Source organism: Aristolochia californica, unplaced genomic scaffold (genome assembly GCF_029961685.1).
Source record: "Aristolochia californica isolate CCGP_79_NKW_82.1479 unplaced genomic scaffold, dmAriCali1.0.hap1 SCAF_10, whole genome shotgun sequence".
Lineage (NCBI taxonomy): Eukaryota > Viridiplantae > Streptophyta > Magnoliopsida > Piperales > Aristolochiaceae > Aristolochia > Aristolochia californica.
Window position 1 is genome coordinate 20,092,430 of NW_027181771.1, and position 12,532 is coordinate 20,104,961.

At 38.2% G+C, this 12,532-nt stretch overlaps 1 protein-coding gene across 1 annotated transcript; it reads left to right on the forward strand.

The window, feature by feature from the left end:
• The first annotated feature begins 11,024 nt into the window (after positions 1-11,024).
• On the forward strand, positions 11,025-11,812 carry LOC137942883 (uncharacterized mitochondrial protein AtMg00820-like). The gene is made up of 3 exons (XM_068788607.1): positions 11,025-11,036; positions 11,137-11,335; positions 11,631-11,812. Exons 1-3 carry the CDS (start codon positions 11,025-11,027, stop codon positions 11,810-11,812), a joined length of 393 nt encoding a protein of 130 aa, XP_068644708.1.
• The last annotated feature ends 720 nt before the right edge of the window (positions 11,813-12,532 follow it).

Sequence of the window (12,532 nt, forward strand, 5' to 3'; positions counted from 1 at the left end):
AAATGATACAACCAAGAATAAGGAATTGACTTTGAGGAAACTTACGCACACGGTAGAAAATCTAGAAGCGATTAGAATACAATTAGTCTATGTTTATCACAAAAATTTCAAGTTGTACCAAATGGAAGTTAAAAGGGTGCATTTTTTAATGGGTATATACAAGAAGAAGTTTATGTAGAACAACCTGTAGGATTTGAAGATGTTAGCAAGTCAAACCACGTATATAAACTACATAAAGCATTATATAGTTTTATGTAAACTCCTAAAGCATGGTATGCGAGACTTAGTGAATTCTTGGAGAAAAAAGGGTTGTAAGAAGGGTAGAGTGGATAAGACATTATTTAGCAATAGTCATGATAAAATTTTGATTATTGTATAAATTTTGGATGATATAATTTTTAGCTCTACTAACACCTTATGTGAAGAATTCGCTAGATAATGGAAAATAAATTTGAATTAAGTGTGATGGGTGAACTCGTGTTTTACCTTGAACTTCAATTAGTGCAAATTGAAAATAGAACATTTATAAATCATTCCAAATACTTAAAATGATTGCTTAAAAGATTCGATAATGGATAAAACTAATTAACACACTTATGAACTCAACCTTGAAATTAGATTTTGATGACTCTAGTAGACCAAAATGTTGGAAGATGAGCCCAAGCTCACACAACCAAAAAAGGCCCACACGTCCAAGTGTGTGGAAGATGGGCTCAAGCCCACAGGCCCACACAATGGTGTCATGATGATAAATAAAGAGTCATCTCATAAAGATGGCACTGATGTAATTAGTTTATAATTTTTGTCTTTTTTTCACTCTTACTAGGGTGAAATGGTATTCTTGTAATATTAGTACTTTTAATATATATAAATACAACTTGGGGGAGGGTTTGGAAAGTCCACAACCCTAATTCTCTAGCCTCTTTCTTCTTCAAATTTGCCACTCTTCTTATTCTCCTCCTAAACCTTCCCTCCACAACTCTCCTAATTCTTCTCACCCCTTAATCATCTTCTACTTTGATTATACATCATGGAATCCAAAGTTTCAACATGGTATCAAAGAGGGAAATGATTTGAGATTTAAAAGGATAAGAAGACGGAGGAAAAGATGGAGAAGAAAGGGAGAAAGAATAATAAGAAGAATAAAAAAAGAAAAAAGAGGAGTTTATCATTTTTTCTCAAAGTCGTATTTCACAATTTCTATATTTCATTGGATGTTTCACTCTCTTTCCGTATTTTTCATATAGAAAAATATATACCGTTGGAAAGATATTTGAGTCTTATTTCAAACTAAAAAATAATTGTTGAGATCAGATTTTTTAAGAATGAGAAATCGACATCTGAATCAGCAAAGGTAAAGCAGAAGAAAAGTTTCATGCTGTAGCAGAAAGGTTCAACTATTGAGCCGGTTCCTGCCATCAAGAATGAGACTTTATATGGAAAAATATATATCAAAAGAAATATATATAAGTCTAAGTTCTTAATTATTAAACTAATTCTCATTTTGAGTTTTTTAGATGGAGATACTAATCTCAGAAGAGTCAATGTTCATGTTGGCCAAAGAAGAAAGAGTACATAGTTCAGCCAGATTACAGGGTCCAAAATCTATTAGATTATTTGTCTCAAAAGAAGTATATTTTATGAAGAGAAATTATAAATGGTTGAAAGGTATTTAAGTATAGTTTCAGAAGGATAATTTTTTGTTACAATGTGGGACCCACCATGGTGCTCGAGTTGGTGGGACACACCATAAGGACGTAGGTCATCAAGAAGAATCCTAGAGGATGTGGGACACCAAGAAGAGTCCTCTCCTAAAGCAAACACGAGTTAAGGAAGCAAGAAGCACAAGCTGGATTGATTTAGAAGACTTGAAGATCAAGTGGGGCCCACAAAGATCTCACGAGCTGGCACTCTTATCAAGGTGCGTTGGGAGATCATGAGGGGCCCACAAGGATAAGGCTACGAGCTGGCTTATCCATTCCTCTCACGTGAATCATTAAGGACTCCTAGCACTACTCAAGTTAGTCTTCTAGTTGTTTAGTTTAAATAGACTTACTTATATTGAAGAGTTAGAGTTGGAATATAATTAGGATTGAATGATAAGTTGTATAAGGACTCTACCTCCTCCTCTACTATAAATAGAGGTCTTGTAAGTCGAAATTAATCAAGTCACACATTCAATCCCGAGTTGGTTCTCTCTCTCCTTCGCCTTGCTTGACGCAACTTACTCTTCTCCTTTTATTTTTTTCTTCTCTACCCGAGAGCTTTCCTCCCCTTTTCTCTTTTTTTCTTTCTTCTTTCTCTTGTTCGTGATCATGGAAAAGGGATCTTAAATTCAACATGGTATCAGAGCATCATATTTATGAGCCCTCGACAAAGGAATGCTCTAGAGAAGTGATGATCAACACCACTCAAAGAAGGCTCTTGTAAGAAGGAAGAACACTAGCCGAGAGATAAGTGTTCAAATTTTTTTTTTTTTTATGCTACTGGTTCTCGAATTTAGATGGTGATTCACGGATGAATATATGACTACTTTCATCTTATTATGTTATGAATATGCATGACCCTCTATCTAGAAGGAGCTATCAAATTAGTTTTATTGGTTTGGAAATTCTGTTTGCTGAGACCAGTCCATATTCAGATTATTGAATTTTTTTTTACGTGGGATAGGATTTACCTGATATAGAAGATTGCTATTGAGCCACTTATGAGTGGTTTTTTTGAAAAAAACAAAATTATAGCATTGATGTTATATTTACATATATAGAGTTGATTGAAGAAGTGCCACTTGGTGTTGTTAGAAGGTTCTGAACAAGAGCCTATCATGGTGATGATAATTGATAGATGCCATATTCTGACATGAGAACTAGGTTAATTATAATAGAATAACCTTTATAATTGTGTTATAGGTGGTTATTTATCGATTTTCAAATGAAATGAGGATTTATTGAATTTGGCATTAATCACTGTCGATATTGCATATTTCTCTCTCCTGAATTATATTTCATTATTTTTTAGTTTTATTTCTTCCTGAAATGCTTTTTATAGATTCAATTATGGAATTTCAGGAGAATTTGGGTGGAGAAGAAGATATTTACTAAAATGCCCTTAGTGAAATGGAGGTAATTTCTAGGGCAAATCGTTTTAAAATAAGAAAAATCATATTTAAAGAGGAAGGGGAGCGTCGAACGAGAAGGACCTGAGAGGAGAGACCCGGGAGGGAAAACCCGAGAGGGGAGACCCGAGAGGGAAGGCAGCGTGAAGAGAAACAGAAACGGAGACCAAAACAGAGGTTTTTTGACCGGAAACAGGGGAAGACCCGAAAGGAGTTCCCCACCGTCGTTCACCGGGCCAATACCTTCCGCCGCGCCACTGTCGTCCACCGCCGTCCACTACCGTCCAACAACCGAGAACAAACCCGAGGAGAACTCGAAGAGTCTCCGTCGAGGTGAGTTCGACATTCGTCGCTCGCCAGACCGAGAAGTGATCCGAGAGGGCTTCTCCGGTGCAACTTCCGCTTTCCGACCATCCTCCAGCGTCGGTTACGTATTTTCGACCATTCCCGGAGCTATTCCGACTCCAACCGAGTCCCGAGAGAGCCGGTTAGAGAACGTCAGCTCTGTTTCATTCTTCGCCAGACGTTACCTCCGTCCGTCGGCTTCCAACCTTTGTCGCCGGCGTCGTCTCTACCTCCGGCCACTCACTCTTGCCAACCCGAAGCCATTGATTTCGGGAAATTGCAGCACCCATGAGAACGAGTTGCTGCCCGAGCGAAAGGAAGAAGGGGAGTAATTCGTCATTATTGAATTTAATTTTTTATATAGTTTGAACTTAGGTTTTGAATGTTAATTGAATCTGATTTGATAATTAATGTTTATTTAAGATTTGTTTTCTGGATATTTGATTAAATTAGCTAATTAGGGTAGGATTATAATTTAGGTTGGATTTTGGTATTTTAATCCGATTTCTGTCTTTCACTCTACGCGCCCGAGAGAGGCTAGACGCAAGGATTGAGAAATCAGATTCGTGATTACGTGGCGCTCGAGAGAGGCATGAATCACGATAAAATCCAGAGTTGATAATTTTAGCATCATCACAATAGGAAATTTATTCTCTGCATTCTATTATAATCCGCTCTTTGTCATTAACTCTAGGCGCCCGAGAGGGGCTAGACGCAAGGATTGAGAATCCGGATTCGTGGTTTCGTGGCGCTCGAGAGAGGCACGAATCACGGTAAAATCCAAAGTTGACGTTTCCTGTTGTGCAAGTAGTTAATTAGATTATTGCTTGATAATGTAGGATATAATTAGTGTTTAGTTTAGATTAATTCATCATATTTGGTTAGGCTAGTTGACTGAAGAATACACAAAATTCAATCCTCCCTGTGGATATGACCCTCGCTTACTGCTAGATTACATGAACGATTTGTACGCTTGCGAGGTATTAAAGCCGATGTAACTAAATTCTACATCAAGTTTTTGTCGTCGTTGCTGGGGAGGTACGTATTAAGTGTATTTCTTTGTTCTCCATGGTCTTAGGTTAGGATAAAAAAAAAATAAAAAAAAAATAAATAAATAAATAAATAAATAAATAAAATAAAAAACGTGCTTAAGACTCCTATTGGGATGTCTCCATTTCGCCTAGTGTTCGGCAAAGCATGTCATCTACCTGTTGAGCTTGAGCATAGAGCTTATTGGGCCATTAAGGCTTTGAATATTGATTTGGCTCAAACGGGTGAGGAGAGGAAATTGCAATTGAATGAGTTGGAGGAGATACGTCATGATGCTTATGAGAATGCCAAATTGTACAAGGAGCGAACAAAGCTTTTACATGATAAATCTATTTTTCGCAAGTCTTTTACTGTTGGGTAGAATGTTTTACTTTATAACTCACGATTGCATTTGTTTCTAGGGAAGCTGAGATCTAGGTGGTCCGGTCCATTTGAGGTTACACAGGTGTTTCCTCATGGCGCTGTTGAGATCCGCAATCACGGAGATGGGTCGGTCTTCAAAGTTAACGGTCAGAGGCTCAAACCGTATCTTGAGAATGTTCCCACACCGGAAGAGGTGATGGTGATTTTCTTGGAGGAACCTATCCATTCATCTTGACTGCATCAGAGTCTTGCTTACGACTATAAACTTAGCACATTGTGGGCAATCCCCATGTTTCTATCCTTTTGTACATTAAAGTTTTTATTTTTTGTTTATTCATTCTTATTGGGATAACCTTTGGGTACTATCTTGCCGGCTGAGAGCATAAATGGTTCTGGTAGTCGATGACCAGAATTTTGGTCCCTAGTTTGAGAGGTCTGTACTCAAACATCCGTTCTGGGATTGACCAGTTCGATCTTGAAGTATTGAATGAAAACCTTATGGTGAGTAACTTAAGGACTTGTGTTCAACACGTGATTCCTGCTGCCTTCAGTGGCCAGTCACACGGAGATTTCTTCAAAGTGTGATGTGGGATAGCGGTTTCATCTACGGATGATTACCTACGGGTACGGTTGATACGAGTAAACCTTCTTCGAGGGAGACTATGTATCATTCCTGGGGGTCTTTATTGACTCTTCGGTATTATTGTTGATGACCAAACACATATGGTCCCACCTATGGATTTAGGAGCCCTGAGGGAGCTTAACCCTTTCTTTTTGTAGTCGTTCTAGTGTTTTAACTTTTCCCCATTGAGGACAATGTCAGGTTTAGGTTTAGGGGGAGAAACAACTCTTTTATATCTTAACAATGATTTTCTTTTGATTTTTTTTAATTTTTTTTTCGTGGTTTTCAAATTACTCCTCTTAGTATGTGGTTAACGTTAGTAGAGTTAAAATAAGTTGCTCAAATGTGTTTCAAAACTTTTCGTAAAAATGTGTAGAATATGCCTATTAGAAATCTGATATCATTTGTTGTGATTCATGAGAATTCAATGGGATAACTTACTATTGCATTAGACTAGGAACTTAGTTGCAAAAGAGAACATGTAAATCTAGTGTTGATCTATGTTAGTCTGAATAGTCTTGTATGCCTGTTTGAACTCATTCCGTTTTATACCTCAGTGAAATTCCTTGTTGTAACGTATAAATGCAAATGGAAATGCTCTTGCTTGCAAAAGACAGATAACTTCAGAAACAGCCTGGGCAAACCCAGGGACATGCACCGGAACAGTCGGTTACTTAAAAATAAGTGCATGTCCAGTGAAGACGAATACAAAATGGTGGTAATACCAAAAGTATTCAGTGAAAAAAAAAATTACGCTAGTAATAGCAAAAGTGCGCTGGTAATAGCGTAAAATGGTTTTAAATCTAGAAGCAATGAGTTTCCTTAACTTTGATGATGAATTGTAATTTGAAAGAAGTTGCAAGTCAAGATTGAAATTGGTATATTTCTTTTGTGAGATTGTAAGACAACAGGCTTACTTTACTATTTTCTCTTAATTGTGATGTGACCAGGATTTTATTGTTATTTGCTGCCTCTTTGTTCTGTTGAAGTAATAGCTTATGGGTCACATTGGTTCAGGTGGAGTAACAATGAGTGTATTTGGATTGATAATAGGCTATATTTTATACAGGTTTTAATATTTCACAAGATCTCATATGATTTTCAGATATTTTATGATACTAAGTGTTAGTCATATGCTAATGAGGAGTAAATTTTCTTCAGTTTTTATTTTTATATTATTAATTTAGATGAATTTTGTGGGTAAATTCCATGCAAACCCTCACGAGACATAACTCGTCCACTACTGCAGAGTAGGGGTTTAACGGCTTGTTGCATGCGCTAAATGCAATCGTGCTCCCTACGAAAGTGGCATTTTGTTTTCCTAGGCTTAATTTTGGTTCGATTGTTGTTTTGCTAGGGACTAGCAAAGATTTAGGTTTGGGGGTGTGATAGATGCCATATTCTGACATGAGAACTAGGTTAATTATAATAGAATAGCCTTTATAATTGTGTTATAGGTGGTTATTTATCGATTTTCAAATGAAATGAGCATTTATTGAATTTGGCATTAATCACTGTCGATATTGCATATTTCTCTCTCCTGAATTATATTTCATTATTTTTTAGTTTTATTTCTTCCTGAAATGCTTTTTATAGATTCAATTATAGAATTTCAGGAGAATTTGGGTGGAGAAGAAGATATTTACCAAAATGCCCTTAGTGAAATGGAGGTAATTTCTAGGGCAAATCGTTTTAAAATAAGAAAAATCATATTTAAAGAGGAAGGGGAGCATCGAATGAGAAGGACCCGAGAGGAGAGACCCGGGAGGGAAAACCCGAGAGGGGAGACCCGAGAGGGAAGGCAGCGTGAAGAGAAACAAAAATGGAGACCAAAACAGAGGTTTTTTGACCGAAAACAGGGGAGGACCTGAGAGGAGTTCCCCACCGTCGTTCACCGGGCCAATACCTTCCGCCGCGCCACCGTTGTCCACCGCCGTCCACTGCCGTCCAGCAACCGAGAACAAACCCGAGGAGAGCTCGAAGAGTCTCCGTCGAGGTGAGTTCGACAGTCGTCGCTCGCCAGACCGAGAAGTGATCCGAGAGGGCTTCTCCAGTGCAACTTCCACTTTCCGACCATCCTCCGGCGTCGATTACGTATTTCCGACCATTCCCGGAGCTATTCCGACTCCAACCGAGACTCGAGAGAGCCGGTTAGAGAACATCAGCTCTATTTCGTTCTTCGTCGGACGTTACCTCCGTCCGTCGGCTTCCAACCTTCGTCGCCGGCGTCGTCTCTACCTCCAGCCACTCACTCTTGCCAACCCGAAGCCATTGATTTCGGGAAATTACAACACCCGTGAGAACGAGTTGCTGCCCGAGCGAAAGGAAGAAGAAGGGGAGTAATTCGTCATTATTGAATTTAAGTTTTTATATAGTTTGAACTTAGGTTTTGAATGTTAATTGAATCTGATTTGATAATTAATGTTTATTTAAGATTTTTTTTTTGGATATTTGATTAAATTAGCTAATTAGGGTAGGATTATAATTGAGGTTGGATTTTGGTATTTTAATCCGATTTCTGTCTTTCACTCTATGCGCCCGAGAGGGGCTAGACGCAAGGATTGAGAAATCGGATTCGTGATTACGTGGCACTCGAGAGAGGCACGAATCACGGTAAAATTCAGAGTTGATAATTTTAGCATCATCACAATAGGAAATTGATTCTCTGTATTCTATTGTTATCCGCTCTTTGTCATTAACTCTAGGCGCCCGAGAGGGGCTAGACGCAAGGATTGAGAATCTGGATTTGTGGTTTCGTGGCGCTCGAGAGAGGCACGAATCACGATAAAATCCAGAGTTGACGTTTCCTGTTGTGCAAGTAGTTAATTAGATTATTGCTTGATAATGTAGGATATAATTAGTGTTTAGTTCAGATTAATTCATCATATTTGGTTAGGCTAGTTGACTGAAGAATACACAAAATTCAATCCTCCCTGTGGATATGACCCTCCCTTACTGCTAGATTACATGAACGATTCGTACGCTTGCGAGGTATTAAAGCCGATGTAACTAAATTCTACATCAATAATATGAATATTAAAGGTGATATACTAAAAATCACCACCATACCCTTATATGGGGTATCAAATTTTATGAGTTGGTCCACCTCGGTTAGGAGGTTTCTTATAACTAAAGACCTACTTAGTCACCTCACTACCTGAGGACCACCTGTTGATGAAGAAGATATTTTTTATATGAAATGGCTGAAGAATGATACTTTGGTCATTGGTTAGCTTATAAATAGCATGAAAGAACATGTGTCTAGTAATTTTATTCATCTTGATACTGCTAAACAAATTTGGGAGACATGTACTAAACTATATTCATTTCCTGATACACTGCATAGACCCTATGATATTCTCCAATGAATATTGAATACTAAAAAAGGAGAAATTATTCATGAGTACTTGGCACGGTTTAGAGGCTTTCTTCAAGAGTGGAAGTTAGTCCAGCCCTCCACCACTGATATTTCTATCCAAGATAAACAAAAGGAGACACTCATTATTACTATTTGTCTTGCCAATGTTAAACCTCATCTTGAGATTGCCAAGAGTCAACTGTTAAGTGCTTCTGCTGTCCCAAAGTTTGATGATGTGTATGCAACATTACTTCGTATACCAGACACTCCTTCCCCACTACTAATGTGTCATCCGCTATGTATTCTGATCATAGAAGATCATCCTTTGACCACGGCCGAGGCCGAGGAAGTGGTTATAGAGGGGACAGAGGAAGAGGTGGAAGGACTAGTACTAGTAGAACATATGATATTAAATGTACTCATTGAAAATTTCCAGCCACACTATAGACCAGTGCCGTTATAGGGCATGCACTTATTGTGGTAGATATGGCCACTATAAAGAAATATGCTATAACGCCAATGACAAGTCAGAATCGACAAGGGCTAATCAAGCCCTTATTACTGATGCACAAGAAGACCACCCCACTGCACTGAAGATTATTACTAATGAAAAGTATGAACTATTTCAGAAAATGAAGGCCATGCTAGGGTCTTCTCCTAGTCCCTCTGCAACTACTGCTACCCCTACTGCTTCAGGTATGTTATCCACATCATCTTCATCCTGGATAATTGATTCAGGAGCCTCTGAGCATCTCACATATAACAAAACTTTATTACATTCTTTATCTCCGAGTTTTTCACACAAGTTTGTTACCATAGCTGACGATTCTCAAACCAAATTCCTAGGAAAAGGTTCCACTTCTGTCACCCCATCACTTCCGCTCACTGATATTCTTTTTGTTCCTTCTTTTCCTTTAAACTTACTCTTTGTGAGTCAGATTAAAAAATATTTTAACTGCTCGGTTACCTTCTCACCTACTTTATGTATTTTTCAGGATCTTATAACGAAGTAGGTAATTGGTGGAGGCCATGAACAAGGGGGGCTCTACTACTTGGACGTGCTAAAGATAAATATGGTGTCTACTACTGAGAATGAGACACGATTATGGCACAATCGGTTGGGACATCCTTCCATACTATCTCTTCATCATATGTTTCCATCTCTTAAGATAAGGTCAGAATTCAGTTGTGAGGTGTGTCAGTTAAGTAAACATCAAAGGAGTACATACTCTCCTCGTCTAGAAGTCAAAATTGATATTCCTTTTTCGTTAATTCATACTAATGTTTGGGGGCCTTTGAGTGTCTCTAATATTTCTCAAGCCAAATATTTTATCACTTTTATTGATGATTTCACTCGCACAACTTGGTTATTTATTTTTAAGGAGCGTTATGAGATACCATCTATTTTTAAATATTTTTATGCGATGGTACTCAACACAATTTGGTCAGAAGATAAAAATCCTCTGTTCTGATAATGCCAAAGAGTATATTTCAAAAGACTTTGACTCATTTTGTCAAGAGAATGACATTATCCATCAGACATCATGTGCCTACACTCTTCAATAAAACGGTGTAGCCGAACGGAAAAATCATCATATTCTTGAGGTAGCTCGAGGTCTATTATATGCCATGAAAGTTCCATACTTTTATTGGCCCCATGCTGTCATTACCGCATGTTTTCTTATAAATCGTCTACCATCTACCATTCTTGGGAATAAATCCCCCTACTCTAAACTATTACCATATGATGATCCGTTTGCATTACCATTGAAAGTCTTGGGTTGTCAAGGATTTGTTCATAATACATTGCCTAGACATAGCAAACTTGACCCTAAATCTATCAAATGTATTTTTTTGGGATACTCTCGCACACAAAAGGGTTATGTTTGCTATAGTCCTCCTTTGCAACGTTTATTTGTGTCTAGGGATGTAACATTCTTTGAAGACTCCTCTTATTATTCTGATAGAGCTCCACCTGGTATGTCATCAATACCAAGTTCTCCTCGCTCGGTTGTGCCTCGTGATACAAAAATTGTTCAACCCACAGAGACAGTGGCCGATACCACACCTGCCGAGTTGTCGGATTCACCAGAGGTAAGTCCTTCCTCTCCAGCCATTTTTGGTCCTCAATTTGATACTCGCCCTATTGCTATAAGAAAAGAACCTTGATCATGCCCTCAACCGTTTACTTCTCATCCTATTTCCAATTTTGTGTCTCATCATCGTCTCTCACCATTATGTTGTCGGTTTCTTTCTTCTATTTCCTCCATCTTTGTTCCATAGTCATATCAGGAGGCTCTACAACATCCAGGGTGGAAGGCAGCAATAGATGAAGAAATGAAGGCACTCAATAATAAACACATATGGTCTCTGGTTCCTCTACCTACAAATAAAAAACTAGTTGGTTGCAAGTTGGTTTATAACATCAAACATAATCCGAATGGGACTATTGCACGACTGAAGGCGCGTCTGGTTGCAAAAGGTTACACTCAATGCTATGACATTGATTATGATGAGACATTCTCTCCAGTGGCAAAAATGACCTCGGTACGTATATTATTATCCTTGGCAGCTAATTCATCATGGCCAATATATCAACTGGATGTTAAAATTACATTTCTCAATGGTGATATCAAAGAAGAGATTTATATGCAACAACCACCTGGATATGTGGTTGAGAGGGAGTTTGTATGTCGCCTTAAAAAAATCTCTATATGGACTAAAGCAGTCCCCATAGGCATGGTTTGAGAAATTTAGTCAAGCCATCATACGGGCAGGTTTTTACAGATGCTCTGTAGATCACTCAATATTTGTTGAGAACACAACACGAGGTAAGGTGATTCTAGCTGTTTATGTTGATGGTATTATTTTAACTGGAAGTGATTTTGAGGGCAATCAGAAAATAAAAGAAAGAATATGTGCTGAATTCAAGACGAAGGATCTTGGATTACTGAAATAGTATTGAGGTCTTACAATCCAGACATGGGATTGTTCTATCCCAAAGAAAATATGCCCTTGATCTACTAGAAGAAACAGGTATGATGGGATGCAAACCGGTAGACACTCCTATGGATGCAAATACAAAATTATGTGGAGATACTGGAGAAGATGTAGATATTTGAAAATATCAAAGGTTAGTGGGATGACTTATTTACCTATGTGTAACGAGGCTAGACATTACATATCAAGTAAGTGTGGTAAGTCAGTACATGCACAAGCCACAACTTAGTCATTGGCAAGCTCTTGAGAGGATACTACGTTATCTGAAAGGGGCTCCTCTATAAAAAAAAACATGGCCACTTTAACATTGAGGGATTTGTGGATGCAGACTGGGTTGGATCCCTAGATGATAGAAAATCTACTTCTGGTTTTTGCATGATGGTTGGAGGAAATCTGGTTACGTGGAAAAGCAAAAAACAAAATGTAGTAGCACGGTCAAGTGCAAAAAGTAGAATACAAAGCCATGGCACACACTGTAAGTGAACTCTTATGGATAAGATCTCTTCTCACTGAATTGGGATTTCATAAAGAACCTCCAATGGATCTATACTGTGATAACCAAGCAGTAATACATATTGCATCGAATCCAGTCTTCCATGAGAGGACAAAGCACATTTAGGTAGATTGCCACTTTATACGAGAAAAATTCTAAGTTGGTCTCTTATCCTTGAGGCACATA

Coding starts and splice junctions, on each gene's coding strand:
- LOC137942883 (XM_068788607.1), top strand. Junction 11,336..11,630: donor GGCGCGTCTGGTTGCAAAAG/GTTACACTCAAT, acceptor TCATACGGGCAG/GTTTTTACAGATGCTCTGTA.